Raw genomic sequence first — 19,034 nt, 5'->3', positions numbered from 1 at the left:
GGGACCCAATCCCACCCGGCCCAGGGACTCTATAGCTGGCAGCCACTTACTGCCCCTCCTCCTATTCCCTCTGCCTACTTTCCCTGGGCCACTTCCCCTATTGCCCTACCACCTTCCCTGCCCTTGCTTCAGTCTGGCCGTGGTCAGCCAAGAGCGTCCCTACTTCTCCGCTACCCTACCCAGCACTGCAGTATCTCCAGTGCTCCTCTGCAGACAGTTCTTCCCCCTTGCCCTCCAGGGAGAGACTGCCTTTGCTCTGTTGAGCAGCCCTTTATATATAGGCTGCTCCAGCAAGCCTTCTCTTGATTGGCTCTCCCAGTGAGCCCTTTCCTGACTGGCTGGGTTCTGTGCAGCCTCTCCAAAGCTGCCTTAACCCTTCTCCTGCCTGTGTGGGGCAGGTGCCCCACCACAGTAATCTATCATTTAAATCAGCTTCTGTACCAGATAACTGGACGATAGCTAATGTGATGCCAATTTTTTAAAAAAGATTCCAGAGGCAGTCCCAGCAATTACAGGCCAGTAAGCCTGACTTCAGTTCCAGGCAAATTGGTTGAAACTATAGTAAAGAACAGATTTATCAGACACAGAGGTGAACATGATTTGTTGGGAAAGAGTCAACATGGTTTTTGTAAAGGGAAATCATGCCTCACAAATCCACTAGAATTCTTTGAGAGGGTCAACAAGCATGTGGACACGGGGGATCCAAAGGATACTGTGTACTTAAATTTTCAGAAAGCCTTTACAAGGTCCCTCACCAAAGGCTCTTAAGCAAAGTAAGATGTCATGGAATAAGAGGGAAGGTTCTCTCATGGATCAGTAACTGGTTAAAAGATAGCAAACAAAGAATAGGAATAAACGGTCATTTTTCAGAGTGGAGAGAGGTAAATAATGGCGTCCCCCAGGAGTCTGTACTGGGAAATGATCTGGAAAAAGGGGTAAACAGTGAGGTGGCAAAATTTTCAAATAATATAAAACTACTCAGGATAGTTAAGTCCAAAGCAGACTGCAAAGAGTTACAAAGGGATCTCACAAAACTGAGTGACTGGGTAACAAAATGGCAGCTGAAATTCAATGCTGATAAATGGAAAGTAATGCACATTGGAAACCATAATTCCAACTATACATATAAAATGATGGGGTCTAAATTAGCTGTTACTACTTAAGAAAGAGATCTTGGAGTCCCTGTGGATAGTTCTCTGAAAACATCCACTCAATGTGCAGCGGCAGTCAAAAAAGCGAACAGAATGTTGAGAATCATTAGGAAAGGGATAGATAATAAAACAGAAAATCATAGTTCCTCTATATAAATCAATGGTACGCCCGCATATTGAATATTGTGTGCAGATCTAGTCATCTCATCTCAAAGAAGATATATTGGAATTGGAAAAGGTATAAAAAAGGGCAACAAAAATTACTGAGGGTATGGAACAGCTTTCATACAAGGAGAGATTAATAAGACTGGGACTTTTCAACTTGGGAAAGAGATGACTAAGTTATCTAAGGGGAGATATGATAGAGGTCTATAAAATCATGACGGGTGTGGAGAAAGTAAATAAGGAAGTGTTATTTACTCTCTCTCATAACACAGGAAGTAGGGGTCACCAAATAAGATTAATAATCAGAAGGTTTAAAACAAACAAAAGGAAGTATTTCTTCACACAACACACAGCCAGAGGATGTTGTGAAGGCCAAGACTATAACAGCATTCAAAAAAGAACTAGATAATTTATGGAGGATGGGTCCATCAACGGCTATTAGCCAAGATGGGCAGGGATGCAAAACTATGCTCTGAAGTGTCCCTAACCTCTGTTTGCCAAAAACTGGGACTGGACAACTGGGGATGGATCACTTGGTGATTACCTGTTCTGTTCATTCTCTCTGAAGCACCTGGCATTGGCCACTGTCGGAAGACAGGATACTGGGCTAGATGGACCATTAATCTGACCCAGTATGACCGCTCTTATGTTCTTAATTTCAGGCACATACTGAAGTTTCACTGAAGCCAATGAGGCTTAAGCACATGCATAAATGCTGTGTTGAACCAGGGCCTATAAACATAAGCGCAGTTATAATGGGTGGCTGTGCTTTACTTTTCATATCTGAAGTTATGTCAATAATAGCACTTTTACCAGTAGATCTCCAAGTGTTTTACAAAGGAGTAGCATTATCCCCACTTTACACGTGGGGAAGCTGAGGCGCAGAGAGCAGAAGCGTCTTGCCCAAGGTCACCAAGCAGGCCAGTGGCAGAGCTGGGAACAGAACCCAGGTTTGCCGAGTCCCTGTCCAGTGCTCTATCCAACAGGCCACACTGCCTCCTGTGAATGCACAAATTAGGCATTCCCAGCAAATAACCCACAGAGCCCTCCATGTCACAGAGGTTAGGCATCCCACACTACAGCATGACTGTGTGTTGTGTTACCTATATCTCCAAGGCCGGATCCTCAGCTTGTGTAAACAGGCAGGGAAGTCAATGGAGCGATGCCAAGTTATGCCAGCTGAGGATCTGGCCCCAGTTCCTTTTGTTTCCCATGTTAACAGTAAAAAGCAACCCAGGGTACATTTTTATTGAAATTCCCACAAGAAGAACCAAAGCCCAAGGAAGTAATCACTTGATTCAGACAAACATCAATTTAACACAGTTCTTCATCAGCCACCTTGGTAAACTCTGTTTGCACAGAACAGACAAAATAAAGGAAAGAAAGAAATTAGTACTAAGCCAATCAGTTATTAGAAACACTGTCAACACTGTAGAATAGTGTAAAATCTATTATTACAAACTTCAAACAAAACGTAGGACTCCACACAAATTAACTAAGTAGGTGAGAGATAGCATATAAATGAGTTTTCTTTTAAACAAGACACTGCACTCAGGACGCCTGGGTTCCTACTCAAAACTGTTACAGTTCTGCTGCATGACCTAAGACAAATCACTTAACCTCCTTATGCTTCAGTTGCCAATCTATAAAATGGGTATTACTTACTCACAGACTATAGAGCACTTTGAGATTACTGGATGAAAAGTGCTAAGTATTATTAATATGTCTGTGTTTAACGATGACTTCCTACAGAAACAATTCTACCTTTGATCTTTGCACAGATCTCCCAGGGAAATCAATGGGACTAAGAATAGAATGTGACCGAATGAGTCCCTTATGGAAAAAATATCCAAACAGAGCCAAAAACTCGCCTGTTTTCAGAAAAAAACTAATTGTTAACTCAATGGATTAGGGTTTTTGTCTTCTGCCGTAACAAGGGCATTGAATGATCTGCACTTCGGCATGTTCTATTGCAATTCAAATGTGTGAACAAGACTTTCCCAGGGTGCTACAATCAGAACGAAGCCATTCCTCTGGAGCTATAGAAGCTAACTTCTTTGGGAAATCTCATAGCATGGGCATACCTTCCAGCAGTCTCTTTGAAGGAGTAAAGAGAAACTCCAGAGCGTTGTGAAACACTGGCTATTTTAAGTATGTACTGGATAACGCAGCAACAGATTACAATGTTCTCATGTGCAGAAAGGTACGTGAGGTCACCGCACATTTCCATCCAGCCGATTAACAAACTAACAGGCAGGGATGCAATCTGAATAGTCAGGTGGCCCTGCCTGCTACGCTGAGTATGTTAATTAAATCAGTGCCCTCAAGAATCTGAGTGCCAATGGGAACAGTGAAGGGGTTTGTTTTTTTTGCTGACGGAGACACTTTTTCATTGGAGGTACAAACTCTATTGAGATTAACAACACTCCTCATATAGTCCAGACAGCTGTAAAAAGGTAACAACTTTCAATCGCTAGCAATCAGCTCTGGCTTCCAACCAGAGAACTTCAAGGTGTTTAGGCTCCAAAATCATATTCCCATCACTAAATAAATGTTTATGCTTTATGAATGACTTTCAAGAGGTCTGTGATAGGATCTTATTTTCCCATTTTAATTTTAAAATAGAAATTGGCATGCTAACAGTTTTGACATGGATCAATCCCTTGTCAGCTTGTAAAACGAAGAAATCTAGCACTAATTTCTTTCCCCTTCTTCAACTGTTCCTAGTTTTTTCCAGTCTGGGGCTGTGACCCTGTAAACAACTTTGAATGTAACTTTATACACAATTACACACACGAGCTCAGCGGAACTAATGTTTTGGGCCTTGATTTCCCAGCTGTTTTTGGCATCTCTCTCTTACCCCACACTGGATGAATCAGACTTATGCAAACTAAAAATGTTTTACAACAAACCATATGTCAGCCAAAAATCACATTTATCTGGAGGATTTGGAGCTGTGTAGATCAACATATCATTATTGTGCAAGCCTAGATTGGAGAAGACCGCAATTTGACTGGATGGGATTTTCACATGGACATGAGTTGGAATGTGCAAAACAATAATACATAATAAATGGCAATAAAGTAGCTGAGCAGACGTTAGTATTTAGGAGAGGGTCACCCTTTTATAACATTTGCAGCATTACAAACGACTTTGTAGGCAATAAGTTTTCTAGACCTACCTACGAGTTCTATACTTACAATAACCCCAGGGTAATAACCTCCAACAGTCACATTTTGGGTTCTTGTTGTAGCAGCTAGGCCCACCGTAAGAATTAATACTGACACAATGAGGAGAGTCACAGTTACGTAGAGGGAATTTCTTTTTCTTCTATTGAATGACCCTAAAAACACACATACACAATAGAATTCGCTAATTCCATCTGGGAACAGCAACCATTTCCCGAAGTCCCCCTCCCACCGCCTAGGGTGACCAGATAGCAAGTGTGAAAAATCGGGACGGGGGTGAGAGGTAATAGGAGCCCATATAAAGCCCCACATATCGGGACTATCCCAATAAAATCGGGACATCTGGTCACCCTCCCACCACCACATGCTGTCAAAGCTTGATTTTCTCTCTGACAATGTAATATTCAGCTCTTTTTTATTTCCGTCAGCCATTTCTCGCTTTAGCTGAATCTGAATATATAAACCACTGTAGGGCTGGAATTAAGTTATATCTCTCACTGTTTGGATATATAGCGATGGATCTCAGCTGGTGTAAATCTGCATAGCTCATTTGCCATCAGTGGATTTATGCTGATTTACACCAGATCTAGCCCTTAATGTCTGTGACAATTAAACTAACAAGGAATGTTATTTTATTACTAGTACATGTATTAAATAAATTATTATTTAGTCTATTTGCTTTTGTTAAATTAAACAGCCACCATCCACTTTAAAAGTGAAGGGTTTAAAAGGTGATCTCATCACATGATAATAAATACAGGTATCCACAATCTTCTATGTAAATGGGCATTAATAACAACCATTTTTCCTCATCCCAGGTCATAAATATTAAACTATAACTAAGCTGCAGGTATTTTTAGATGCTGTTTGTAAAATGAATTTATGGATTATTAAAATGGATATAAACTGCCTATAAATACTTAGATTATGGACTAGATTTTTTAAAAATAAGTTTAAATATGTATAGGGTGCCTGAAAGAGTGTAAATATAAAGTAATGATTCCATTTGCCAGCAGGAAAACCAGTTGTGATGTTCAAACACTATTTTAACCCTACTTATTCAATGTATATTTTGCAAAGTTTAAATCACTTTGCTGATCAATCCTTCTAATTAAATTTTATAAATTATGTAAACATAGCTGAGTACAAGTCGAGTCCAGCTAGCAGGATAACATATTTCCAAAGGTTCCCCTGCCTGGCTTTCTAGATCGCAAGTGCTCTTGGGAGCTGTCGGGGTGATTCTAAATCCGAGTTATGCGAAGTCTGTGGTTCTTAGAATCACCCGAACAGCAACTTCTAAACATTCTAAGGGCTTCCCCAATAGTCTCCATCTGGTATTATAAAGAACCAGCCCAGAGGAACTGCTAACTCTGCTGGGAGAAGAAAGGACCAGCCTAACAGAGGAGAATCCCACACTCAAAGCTCCCTATACAGAGACAGAGAAGTGCTGGTCCAGACACGCCCCATTCCCCCTCCACCCACCCCCACTTTAAATACAGTGAAACCTATACAGCAATCAGTCTTATGAGACAGCCTTCTGTCTCGAGGCCATATTCCCCAGGCACACCAGCTGTAATCCCAATTAGCCTTTCTTCCTGGTTTATACAAAGATTTTGTATTGATATATAACGATGTAGGTTAGGGGTATGATTTGTTAGCTAAATAGTTACATTGGTACAACCCTTACTATGGATGCAGTTTTATCAATATAAAGGTGCCTTTTAACAGTACAGTTTATTTCCCTTCCCATACAGGAATACCAGTAAAAAACTTCCTTATACTAGGAAAACTGCATGCACACAAGATGGATTGTACTGCTTTAACTCTACCTCTACAGTGAAAGTGGAACACCTTGTGTTTGTAGACAAGCCCTTAAGAAGGCCACCTCCATTAAGAAACCAGTTTTCTGTAGGTCTCTTGAATGGTCACTGACCAGTACATTGCATTTCACTGTGTATTATAGAAACTCTTTAAGGTTCCCTTCTCCCTCCCTACACACAGTGACATCAGGGCAGCCTGATCAACGTCCCATTGCATCAGATGACATCACTGTACCACACACTTCAGCATCTTGTTGAACAGCCACTGGGATCACAATTTTGTAACCTCTACTTGTGCAAGTATTTCTGACTCCCACTGATTTCATTGGGACTGCATACGTAAATCAGGTTTACTCATGTGAGTAAGGGTCGCAGGATCAAGGAATAATACCTTGTTACCCAGGGAGGTGGTGGAATCTCCTTCCCTAGAAGTTTTTAAGGTCAGGCTTGACAAAGCCCTGGCTGGGATGATTTAGTCGGGGATCGGTCCTGCTTTGAGCAGGGGGTTGGACTAGATGACCCTCCTGAGGTCCCTTCCAACCCTGATATTCTATGATTCTATACCAGTAATATTCCGGTTCCAGGCTGATTGAATTAACTTTAGCTGCAGACGTCATGGTCAGTTATCATGCACAGCGACAGCCAGTCAGCTACAAATATTTGGCCCTTAGCTCTGCATACCACTGGCCAGTTAACTTTTCCTGTAGTTTCACTATTCCACCCACTGGCATCCCTCCTGCCCCACCCCACCCCCCCCGGAGCCATCAACTTCAGAGAAGTCCTTTAACTTTTTAAAAGCAGTCTGAAAGTGCCACCCACTAGGGAAAAAAGTTTCTACATACCGTACATTTCAGAACTAACACAATTTGTCACTGTGGTAGGGGGATGAGTTTCGCTTCAGGGTGGATGCTCAATCCTCCTTTGTTAATGTTATTGATTTGTTTACTATTTCTGATATCCTATGAAAAAAGGCCTTGAAAGATTGGCAAAAACTCAGGGGAATAATGCCTCATGAGATAACAGCATGAGACTGGGGAGAGCATCTCTAGTACAAGTGCTTACCCACGCTAATGTTAACAAACAAAGAACAGGTACGAAACTGCTTCAATTAAAAAAAAAAAATGATTTCAAACAGCTTCCCCTAAAGCCGTTTCCTTCAAAGATTGTCAAAGTGGCTCCTAATATCTAGGCCAGATCTTATCACCAGGCCCTGGCTTTTATTGGCTACAGGATGAATTAGTGTGCATGTGTATAGATGGCTAAGTATTCTTCTGTTTTGTATTTTGCTAAATGTGTCAAATAAGTTAACTATGCAAAATATGCCCTGCTAAAGCATTTCAAATCTGTTGACTCTTAAGGAGAACATTTTCTTTGTATTTACTGCCTGACAAATATTAAAATGTAGCTTTCCCTAATGCTCCATTGTTTGTATTTTATTTATTAAATCCCAATTTAATTATTTTTATAAATTTACATTCCAGATGGATACCTTAAATTCTCAAAGACTTACAGGTTTAACTTAGCCAAATGGGCAGAGCTTGTGGAAAGAAAAGTAAAAAAATGCCATCAACTCTTTTATAAAAGAATAACTTAAATTAGTCCTGCATTTTGTCTCATACAGAGTTGCTGTATTAACCAACTTTAATCAACGGTTAATACACAAACTAGCTTGAATGTAAACTTAAAGTGGCTTAATCTATAAAATAGCATGCAAGCGGGTGTGAATGCATGCTTAATTGTTTTGGGAAGGAGAAAGGAGGAGATAGAGATCAGTGCTATTTGTGTTTGTGTTGTACGTTTTGATAACGTATTTAAAATACGTCTGTCCTTCAAAAAGATAATTCATTTTAAACCTTAGGACTCCTTTTATTCACAACTCTTTAATATATAACACATATCCCCACTGGAAGAAACAAGCTAACACCAGTTTCTTAGGTCACTTTTAAAAGTTTAGGGTAGTTTATCTTTATTTGTATTGTCATGTGTATATCATTCGACCATTGACTAAAAAATAAAATGACTATCAGAAGTGGAGAAGATGGCACACAATGAGCACATATTTAACACTTATTCCTTGGTCATTAAGCCTTTTTACCATTCATTTCCTTTATTTAGAATTGTACTAGTGGTTTTGTGCAATTATTTAATTGAACATACTTAGATTTGTGATCACCGCATTAAAGCATATCTTCCTCTAAAACAAGAAAGAGGCATGAAAAATATATTTATTTGTCATGATTCTCATAAGGATAAATTAAATAGATTGAAAAAATCTCTTTCAAAATAGCCAAACAGCCCCATGAAAGCATATGGCCAAAAGTGATACCTGGGGTAGGTGAGACGTCTAGTGTGGGCCAGCTCACTGGACGAAAAGGGGACAGAAAAAGGAAGGGTATGCCATCTGAAGGTATTGTTATTATCTGGCTCAGGCTCACAATACCTCTAGCGCAAGCTACTTTTACCGCTGTAAGACATTGTCACCCACCTTGTACCCTCAGCTGTGACTTCTGCACAAACACCCTTTCAAACAAACCTTGCACAAAACAAGGCGCTCTACATGCATCCGACAAAGTGGGTATTCACCCACGAAAGCTTATGCTCCAATAAGTCTGTTAGTCTATAAGGTGCCACAGGACTCTTTGCCGCTTGCACAAAACAATGTTTATACATTCAGTGGCTCCCAAGAACAAGTCTACAGCATTCCTCATCACTGCAGAACCTGACCCAGAATTAGTGCTTCATTAAAGCATAAAGCAAGAGCAGGTAGTGTTCGTGATACATAAAAAGGCTAAAAAACACATTAGCTTCCTGCTCCCCACCAAATTAGGGAGATAAGGGGGAAAGCTCTTGGAGAGAAGCTATGAATTCTGCAACATTTCCTGAAACATGCTGCTCCAATTGCAAAGGGGAAGCTACCTAACCATATAGTGTTTGTTGTAAACCTGCACTGTCCTGTGTTAGACACCCTATTCAACTGAAAATGGATTTCAGAGCCATGCTTGAGAAGCAAATGATTAAACTTGCTCTTAAAAATGTGCAGATTTTTAAAAAATCCTCTGTGGGCACTACCAATGGGCAGGAGGGATGGAAGGCCAGCGCCCGCGTAAAGAGAAGCCACTGCTCGCCAAAGCTTTGCAAAATGTGGCCAGTAGCAACAAGCTTAGAAGCCTCACCAGGGCAAGCTTGGAGAAAAGGATGGTTTGAACCACTTGCTGCCTGCTCATGCCGTCACTGGTGTGGCTGTGCAAGGGGCCGGAGGCTTGGGCCCCTGCACGGGTGCGTGCACAGAAGCGCCAGCCACAGACGGTCCGAAGCCGGATCGCATCACAAGGCGAGGTAACTCCGCTGACTGCCAGCGATTTGCACCGCGCAGCAGAAGCAGCAGGCCCCACGCCTCTCTCTCGGCATCAACCCGATTCCCTAGCCGGAGCGGGGCCTTGCCGGTGTAAACGGGGGGGCCGCTGCGAGGAGCTGAGCGACCCGCCTTTCACCCGGCTGCCATCAGACCTGCCCGCTTCCCCCAGAGCGCCAGGCGCCCGGGCAGAGCAATTAGGGCGCCGCCGGCCTGGCCAGGGGAGCCGCCAGCCGGCCCCGGGGCAGGGGGAGCGGGGCTGGACGTGCCCTCCCCGGGGCGGGCAGCCGGCGAGGGGCAGGGGGCTGCCTGCAATCCCGCCGCGCCCCGAGCCCCCGGCACTGCCCGCTGCAGCGCCCGGCCCGGCGGGGGGCACTTACCCGCGGAGTCAGGCAGGGGGACGGCGCTGGAGCGCTGCTGAGTCAGGGACTGGCGCATGCTGCCGCTGCGCTGCCCAGCCGGGCCCCGGGGGCGAGCGAGCGCCTAGAAGGCAGGAGCGCGGCGCCTCCTCCCCGGCCCTCTGCGCCCAGCCGCTGCCGCGTCCCCCAGCGCAGCCCGCCTGGCCATGCCCGGGGCAGCTGCTCGGGAGGCGGCCGCTGGCGCCTGCGCAAGGCTTCCCCTGCCCAGCTCGGCGGGGATCCTGTGCCCCACCACCGGAGGAGGGCCCGGGGTTGCCAGCCCCGCGGGCAGCCAGCGTCTCTTCTCCCCCCCCGGCCCAGCAGCATCCGGGGGCTTGCGGGGCTTCAGCAAAGGTCCCGATCGGGTGGGCGAGTGCGGGAGAAGGGGGCAGCCAGAGAACCATTAACAAGCCCAGTAACAGCAATGGCTAGTTCCTGCTAAATCAGTGCAGGGCCACCTGGCAGCGATGCCCAGTGGCCTCTGCACGGAGCCCGGCCGTCACAGATCCCATCCCGTTCGCTGGAACAGGTTGTTTCCAAAGCGTTCTTCCATCTGCAGGTCCTCATTGCACGGTTCAGCCCTGCTGATCCCCAGAGTTCTGGGGTGTTCAGTTCTGGCTCCAGCCCGCGCTGCAGACGGGCCAGTTGCAAAGCTGGGCTCCAGGGCTGGGTCCTGATGCTGCAGCTCACACCCATGTGGTTTAGGGGTATTGGCGAGATCTGAGGTTTTTTTAAACTCATTGCAGAGACGAGAGAAACATGTGGCGTTCAACTCCCAGTACTTTCTTCCCCAAAGTTCAGGGTACTTGCCCTGTTTCCAACGGTTGGCGTTTTTCTACATGTCTGAGCTCCTGGATTTATGTGATTAGGTGAGACTCTGAGCTTTTACTTAAAAAATAAGTTGAGTTTCTAGCCCCCAAGGCTGCAGAGAAAAGCTTGAGAGTGGGGATGTAAAAAGCTCAAAATCCAGAAGTCAAATAAAGATAACTTCAAATTTATTGTTAAAAATCTTGGGATGACTCATGATTTGTGGGTTCTTGGGGTCGGTAACACTGTGTTTGGATCCAGAGTTTTTCATTTGGATCCCATCTTGAACCTCTAGAATTTAAAGTGGACTAGGACAGCTTTAAAGAGAAGAGGAAACATTCAGATTCAGCATATTCAACTGGTTCTGGGTAAAACTTGGGTGTTTCCTTTAGGAAGGGCTGGTGCAAAGTCTACCCGGGTTCCATCCATTTGTGATTACACCCACCAAATTCCACTCTGAGTTTCACTTTCAAACAAATCCCAAATCTCAAAGCAAATCTTTCTCTAAATCCAAGGCTTCTGCTGATTTTGTGTCAAAACCACGCAAGGAATCACTGGTGTCAATGTAAAACCATAAATCGTCCCAGTCTGGCTTGAGAAGTTTGGGAGCTTCAGCAAAGCTGCTGGCAAACCTGGCCTGAGCTTCATATTCATAAGTAAAACTCAAAACCAGTCAAGTTTTATGAGATTTGTGTTTTATCCTGATCGTTTCTCACAGCTGTGTAGTAAAATAATGATAACTGAACTGCTGAGTGTTCACTAGGTTTCTCGGTTTCCGCCCCCTATCAATTTATTTCACACCAGTGGCCCATATGCCCACCTTGCAAATGTTATTTTCATTTTTTGCTGATGGTTGTAGAGGCCAGTCCTGTAAATCCTCTCACTAATGCATGCTTACAGGATTGGGCTCTTCGGTCCTAACCCTGTAAATGAACTATATGCAGGCAGACTCCATTGAAAATCAAAGCAAACACTCCCTTTGAGTCCAATGGGATAGATCAGGCCTGGAGACGCAAGGAATAATATCCCTACGTCTCTGAGAACTTGCCCCTGTAGATTGGGCAGTTGGGGATGTAGCTCATTCTCTGCTAAAATACAAACTTTATTTACTTTTAAAAAAACATGGATTGTACCTTTTTTTGGAATAGCTGTCTAAACTGGCAGATTATTATTGATATTATAGTAGCATCTAAAGGTCAGGACCTCACTGTGCTAGGCACTGTGCAAACATGTAACAAAGAGACAGTACCTTCCCCAAGAGCTTACAAACTAAGTGGGAGACCACAGACAATGCAGGGATACAACAAACAGAAAAGGAGAGCATGGGGAGACAATGGAACACGGGTCAGCTGGAAAAACAGTGCTCAGCAAACCAGCTGCCTACCCATTGTCCAGCTTTTTGTAGGCATCCAGGCAGAAAGGAGTTTAAGGACTTGAAAGAGAACAATGGGGTGGCTATGAGGTTATTTAGGGAGAGCTCCGCCCCTGCATAAGGAGTGGCAGGAGAGAAGGAGTGAAGATGTTTGTTGGAAAATGTAATAATTGGGCAATCAAGACTTTGCAGAACAAAGGTGGGAGGCCAGTGACTCAATGGTGTAGCAAAGGGGCCAAGTTTGACTGAGTTGTATATGTGTAAGTTAGGCTGGCTCATGGATCTGGTGTGGGAAAATCCTGATATATAGTTACTGTAAACTCTTCTGAGCGTGCGGACCCCCTGATCCTGCAGAGACTTATGCAGATGCTTAACTTTACACACAAGGGGTAGGGGTTGGAGCTGATGTAAATTGTCAGAGATCCATTAATGCGAATAGAACTATGATGATTCCCACCAGCTGAGCACCACCTGGGAGTAATCCATTTATTTTGCTGGGGTTCTGCACAGTGCATACATTTCAGTTCATGAGTAAATTTTTGCAGGATCAAGCTCTGACTATGAAAATGACAGGAGGGAAGGTGGAATGAACCATCTGCTTCCTTATTTTATGACATTCTTATGCATATGTGTGATCTAAGTCAACAAGTACAGGGCTTTGCTGGGTACTGAGAACTTTTTATCGCACTGTGGAATGCTATACTTGTTTTATTTTAGTCAATGCCTGATAAACACATCAAAATAGGTTCAGCCTACACGTATTTTATTAGGAATTTTACAGGTTGCTTATAAAAAGTTTTAAAAATCAGTGTATCTTTAAAGTCATCCAAGAATATACTGTGTTTTCATAAGCAATTTTAAAGGCTGTGTCTACATTTAAAATGCTACAGCTGCACTGCTCTAGACATCAGTGTAGATACTCACTACAGTGATGGGAGGGGTTCTATCATCACTGTAGTTAACCCACCTCCCTGAGAGGAGGTAGCTAGGATGATGGAAGAATTATTCCGTTGACCTAGCACTGCTGGGTGTTAAGTTGGCATAGCTATGTCTCTCAGGGGGGTGGATTTTATGCCACTGTGAGTTTCCAGTCTAGACCAGCCCATAATGTAACCTAGTAATGTGAGTGCCTTAATGTTTCATCTAAAGGGGAAAAACCGTGTTTTAAAACACAGCACACTCCTGTAGAAGGTTTAAAAATTGCACCTCACTGCCTGCCAAAGTTGTTAGGGCGCAATCCTGCCAGGTGCTGAATATCCTTGATTCACATGAACTTTAATGGGAGTTGAAGGCTCTCTGCACCTGGCTGGATCAAGGTTACCTTGCAGGAAACCAATACTCCTCTGTCCAAATGCTTCTGAAGCCAAACACTCACACAGCTAACTGTGGGATGTGTAGGCAAGACATCCCTAATATTAGAGTAAAATAAATACTATTCAATAATGTAATCCCATGCACTGTACTTTAAACCTCAGTGCAATTTAAAATGCAGTACAGTGGATTGCAGCTTTAACAGGGTAGGGTTGGCAGTTCAGTGTGCTACAGTACTGTAGGGGCAAGATTGCGGAAGATTGGTGAGGAGCTAAGTGGTGGCCTGAGTATGTGACTGGAGGTAAGCGGAGGATGCAGGCAGTTTCAATTAACTTTGTCCGACAGACCCTGCCAAAAGATATTGTAGCATAGCTCAGCATATTTTTGCCTGTAAATGAGTCAGTTTATGTAATAAGCATAAATCATACGTATAAGAATGTAGCCAGCTGTGACCCCATGTAACCCCAAGATAAGCACGGAGAATATAGCGCCACAGAGGACTCTTCCCCGGCGGAGTCCTGCCTGGTCAGCTGTCCCGAACGGCCAGAGTCCCCTGCAGCCCCTCCGCGTGTCCTAGGGGTTCCCCACGCAGACTGGAGCGTAAGTTCTTCCTTCCTTCAATAAAGCATAGTTTACTATTCTTAGGCCTGAGTGTCCTCCTTTCGCTGGTGTCTTCCCCACCCAGTCCTTGAGGGCACAAGTTCACCTTGTAGATCCATTAAAAACCTTCCCAGAGTCAAGAAATCTAATTGCAAAAAGCTAGATGATGCACATGTGTTAGATGGTATTTTACTTGAATAGGGTCCACCTCCGCTGGGATTTGCAGAAGAATTTTACACTGCACTCTGCAATTATTTGCCTGACATTAGTAACAGCGTCACACAGACAGAGTCAAACAACCATCACTTTTTTGCAATTCTATTTTTCTCCTGTGCGTTCCCCACACTGCAGTGACCCTTTGCATTGTTTATCATCTAGAGAAGAATAGGCAATTCTTACATAAATTCCTTCCTGATTAAAAGCCAGTTAATCAGATCCTCCAGTTCACATCAAATAACCTTCAGTGGTAGCAACTGAAAGTGGTACAGTCAGGCCTGCAACCAGTGGAGTAGTTTTGTCCGCAAAGTTTGGGGAGGAATAAAGATCTTCTCCCAGTACCGTGGGGCCCCACCCCCATCAGACTCCCAGCAGTCCCTTCTCATCCAACACACACTTAGGACCTAACCTGAAACCTGCTGAGGCCCAGGAAAAGACTCCCACTGACTCCAGTGGGCTTTAAATCACACCCTTACTTTGGCCTCCTCCAGGCTCCCTGGAAGTCTGTAGCCAGATCCCCTCCTGTGCACCTCTAGGCTTTGCTAGAAGCAGATTTGGCTGGTGCTTTTAGTCTCTCCTTCCCCACAAACCCCTCCATTATTCCCCTCATTCTGTCCTCTTCCTCAGCCCAAAAATCTGCTCACGTTCCCTTTCTCCCCAAATCCTCTCACTGCCCTTCTTCCGCCCTACCCATCCTCCAGCTCTGGCACTTGCCCCTCTCCCTATTCATCCCCCAGTCTCTCCTCTATCATCCTCCCTTCCCACCCATACCCCTCTCTCCTGCCCCAGAAGTCCCTCCCTCTCCAAAGCCCCCTCTTTCTTTTCTCCCAGATCACTTCCTTCCCTCTCACTCTGATCTCACCACAATTCCTTCACTCTCCTCTTTCTCTCACAATCTCTCCTCCTTGTCTCCCAAACCTCCTCCTTCTCCTGTTTTTTTCTGCCCAATCCCTCCATCTCTCTTCCCTCCTGCCCCATACTGCTGTGCTGTTACTCACTTCTCACCACACCCTTGTCCCCTCTTTCTTTTTCCTTCCTCCAAATCTTCAGCTTCTTTCCTGCCTGAAATGCCTCCCTTCTCTCTTTCCTCCCTCCAAAGTCTCCTGCGTCTTTCCTCTCCCCAAACAACCCCTCCCAAATTCTCAGCCTCTCCTCCTCCTCCTTTGCCCTACATGCCCTGGGGTAAGGCAAACCCATAAACCCGCAGAAGAGTTTAAAGAGACGCGAAACTGGAATCCTAAAAGATGAAACATGAAGTTCGCCCCAAGTAACAACTGGCACAAAACCAAATGAGACAAGATTTCAAAATCATCCCAGGCCTGACATGATTTACCCAGCCTGCTACATCTCACACTAGCAATCCTCATCACAGACTAGAATCACAGATCAAGAAAGAGGTTTTTATCGGTGCTGCAGCTCATGAGAAACGTGGGGGGAAGAGAAAAGGAACTGAGTGGGGTTAGCAAATTTGTCAATTTCAATGAGACTGCTTGCCACATTGCCACAAGGGAGGCGGGAGGGTGATGTAAATCAGATTTTTTAGGCTTGGGGGTTAGAAAGGCACATGTTAGGAGTTTAGCCAAGATCTCTGCAGTGTGACTAGGGGTGTTTTGGCAGGTTCCTCACATTCTGATTGCCTTTTGTTGAGATGTTTGTTTTTATTACTTTTATAAACAATCCCTGATGTACCCACAATGTCCAATCCTGGGAATTCTGCTGTTTAAGATGCAGTCTCCCAGCTCCCTCGCCAGCCAAGAAAACAGCCCTGTCTGTGCTTGCACAAAGCTCGACAGGCTTTAGAGGTGAACTTACAGTGCAGTTTGGCAAGGAAAACCATTTTAGAGCTTCACAAATGAGATTGGATGCACAAAGCTTTGCTTGTCCTCTGCGTGTGAACTGGCAATGGGAGGTGAGCCATTCATCTTTAAGTCAAAGGCCCCAATCCTGCATGGAACACAGATCCCTGCCACCTGTATCTCCATGGAGTCTCATTGCAGCAAATGAGAATCCACTTAGGTTCAGAAGCATGCAGTTCTCAGTACAGTCAGGACCACAGTTAATGGTTTGAGCCCAGCCCAGGTCAATAATGTCTGAAAGTTGTTACCCTCTGAAAATTATTTTAAGAAACTCAGTTCAGGTGTTACTGGGCAGATGCCTGGATCAGAAACCATTCGCCCAATTACCCCTTTGTTGGCTGTCTCAGCAGAGTCGGCTGGGATGGACTTGGCATGCAGACTGAGCAGCCCTTACACTCTAAAAGATGGCCCTTTCAGGACACTGGTGCACTGGGTGCACAGATCCCATCCGTACATAGCTAACAGCTCCATGCCCGTATGTGAAAACTGGTTAACGGTGTGCATCAGCACATTCAAATCCCTAATTCATACATGCAGACGGGCAGGGGCAGAACTGGGGGAAAAGAGCAGTGGGTCTCTTCCAAGCCCCACCCACAAACCAAGCCCTACCCAACTGAGATGCCACTCATGGTAGATTGTGCAGATCTTCATATTATGAGCATCCATCTCCTTTCTTGCAGCTCTGAGTGTCACTAGCTGATCATCCTCGCTCTCCTTTCTTGCATGTTTTGGTCAGCAGTAAAATAGATATTGCCATTAAAATTACCATCAAGCGTCAGAGTCAACAACCCATTGATTTGAATGGGGCTGTTCACGCGTCCAAGAGCTATTGTTTCAGGCTGGTAGCAAACTCAGGCAGATATCCCTTCTTGGTTTGCTTCTTTGCTATCATGAGGGTGAGGTACTTGATTTGCTCAGAATTCGGAGCACAGAATAGCAGCCACCAAAAAAACAGCTCGGGCTCATTCAGCTGAGCTTTTAGCTACATCCTAACAGCATGCCGTTTGTGCAGCCAAGACGTTAAACAGGTCTCCCATTTCGCGGGGGTTTGGAACTGTGGTTGGCCCATTACAAAACAATCTCTGTTTCGCTATAGCTGACTGAAAAAGGATAGAACAAGAAATGATGCTTTGGAGGCTAAGTGCAGCCTTCTCCTGTGCTAAATCTCTGAGAGGATGGTCGAATGGCTAAGGCACAAGACTGGGAGTTGGAAGATCCATTCATATACGTTAAGGCCAGAAGGGATCAAGATGATGATCTAATCTGCCCTCCTGCATAACACTAGACACAGAACCGCACCCAGGAATTGCTGCATCAAGCCTGTAGCTTCTGGTTGAGGTAGACTAGGGGTAAAGTTTTCAAAAGTCCTTAGGGTACATTGCAGAAAAAGACCCACGGCTGCGAGTCCAAGAGCCCAGGTCAACTAATTTGGGCTTACGTTACAAGGCTAAAAATAGCAGCGCAGACATTCCCACTCGGGCTGGAGCATGGGCTCTGAAACCTGGGGGTCGGTCTCAGAGCCTGTGCTCCAGACCAAGCCCGAATGGCTACACTGCTAGTCCAGAAACGTGAGCCCCATGAGCCCTATTCAGTTGACCCAGGCTCTGAGACTTGCTGTCACGGGTCATTTTTTACCAAGCAGACATACCCTTCGTGACTTCAGCGCCTAAGGGCTAGTCTACATTACAGAGGCTTTGCAGGTACAGCTATACTGATAGAGCTATATTCCAGTTCAGGTATACTGGCAAAGACCCAAGTGGAGACAGAACTAATTCCGGCAAAAGGAGTATAGTTCAACTACCTCCCTGATACAAGCCACGTCTACCAGGGAGGTGTTGCCAGCATAGCTGTGTCAGCTGGGGGTGATTTTTTCACACTCCGAACCGACATAGCTACACCAGCAAAATTTTGTAGCATAAACCTGGCCAAGACCCATTTTCAAAAGTGACTTAGGAGCCTAAGGCCCAGTCCACACTACAGACTTCTGCCAGCAGAGCTACATTGGTCGGGGTCTGAAGAGGTGTGATCCCTGACCAACACAATCGCACCGGCAGAGACCCCTCATGTCGATGCAGTTCTATCAGCAAACCTGTACTTTGGCTCAGGGCGCCGGGAAGATGCTGGCAAAAGTAGGTTTGCCAGTATAAACGGCACCCACACGAGGAGCGCTTTGGCAGTACAGTATATGGTCTACCTACCCTGGGAAAGCACTCTTCGTGTAGACCTGACCAACGTCCCATTGACTTTCAGTGAGACTTAGGCTCCTAGGCGACTTGCAAATATTATTTAGGCTCCTAAGTCACTTAGTCACTTTTGGGACTTTTATCCCCTAATTGCTAGAAAGAGATCCAGTCTTGACTTAAAAACTGCAAGTAATGAAGCATGCACCACATCCCTATTTGAGTTGTGCTGATGGCTAATTACACTCACTATTAAAAAGCTTATTTCTAATGGATCTTGCTCTATCTCTGCTAGATTATAAAGAACCCCATACTAGCAAAAATCTTCTCTCCGTTAGGAACTGTGAACAAGTCACCTCTTTCCCGTCTCCTGGACAAGCTAATTAGATAGAATTTAAGTCTCTCATTCTGAATTTTACCACTGACTCATTGTGCCATCAAGTCCTTTAACCTCTCTGTATCTCAGATGGCATCTGTGAAACAGGGATAATAACGCCTCCCCAAGAGGCTTGTAATTGCTTGTAAAACACTTTGACTTCTTGGATGAAAGGCGGGTGTAAGTGCAAAGCATGTACTTATTTTGGAGACAAAGTGTATTTCAACCAGTGTAAAGAAATT

General features: G+C 44.7%; 1 protein-coding gene across 3 annotated transcripts in view; it reads right to left on the bottom strand.

The window, feature by feature from the left end:
* Positions 1–10,336, bottom strand: part of TMEM255A (transmembrane protein 255A) — a 50,136-nt gene extending 39,800 nt beyond the window's left edge. For 2 of the 3 annotated variants that reach the window (XM_037908413.2, XM_037908415.2), the window contains exons 1-2: positions 10,057–10,333; positions 4,517–4,659 (exon numbers count right to left, since the gene is read on the bottom strand). In XM_037908413.2, the coding sequence (XP_037764341.1) occupies positions 4,517–4,659; positions 10,057–10,114 (201 nt within the window). In that variant the 5' untranslated portion in view covers positions 10,115–10,333. Of the gene's footprint in view, positions 1–4,516; positions 4,660–10,056 lie in introns of all 3 variants that reach the window. The other variant, XM_037908414.2, reaches the window with a different exon arrangement.
* Positions 10,337–19,034: the final 8,698 nt, after the last annotated feature.

This window comes from Chelonia mydas, chromosome 9 (assembly GCF_015237465.2).
Source record: "Chelonia mydas isolate rCheMyd1 chromosome 9, rCheMyd1.pri.v2, whole genome shotgun sequence".
In the NCBI taxonomy this organism is placed as follows: Eukaryota; Metazoa; Chordata; order Testudines; family Cheloniidae; genus Chelonia; species Chelonia mydas.
Note: the sequence above shows the minus strand (reverse complement) of the source record. Positions and strands in the feature narration are given on the sequence as shown.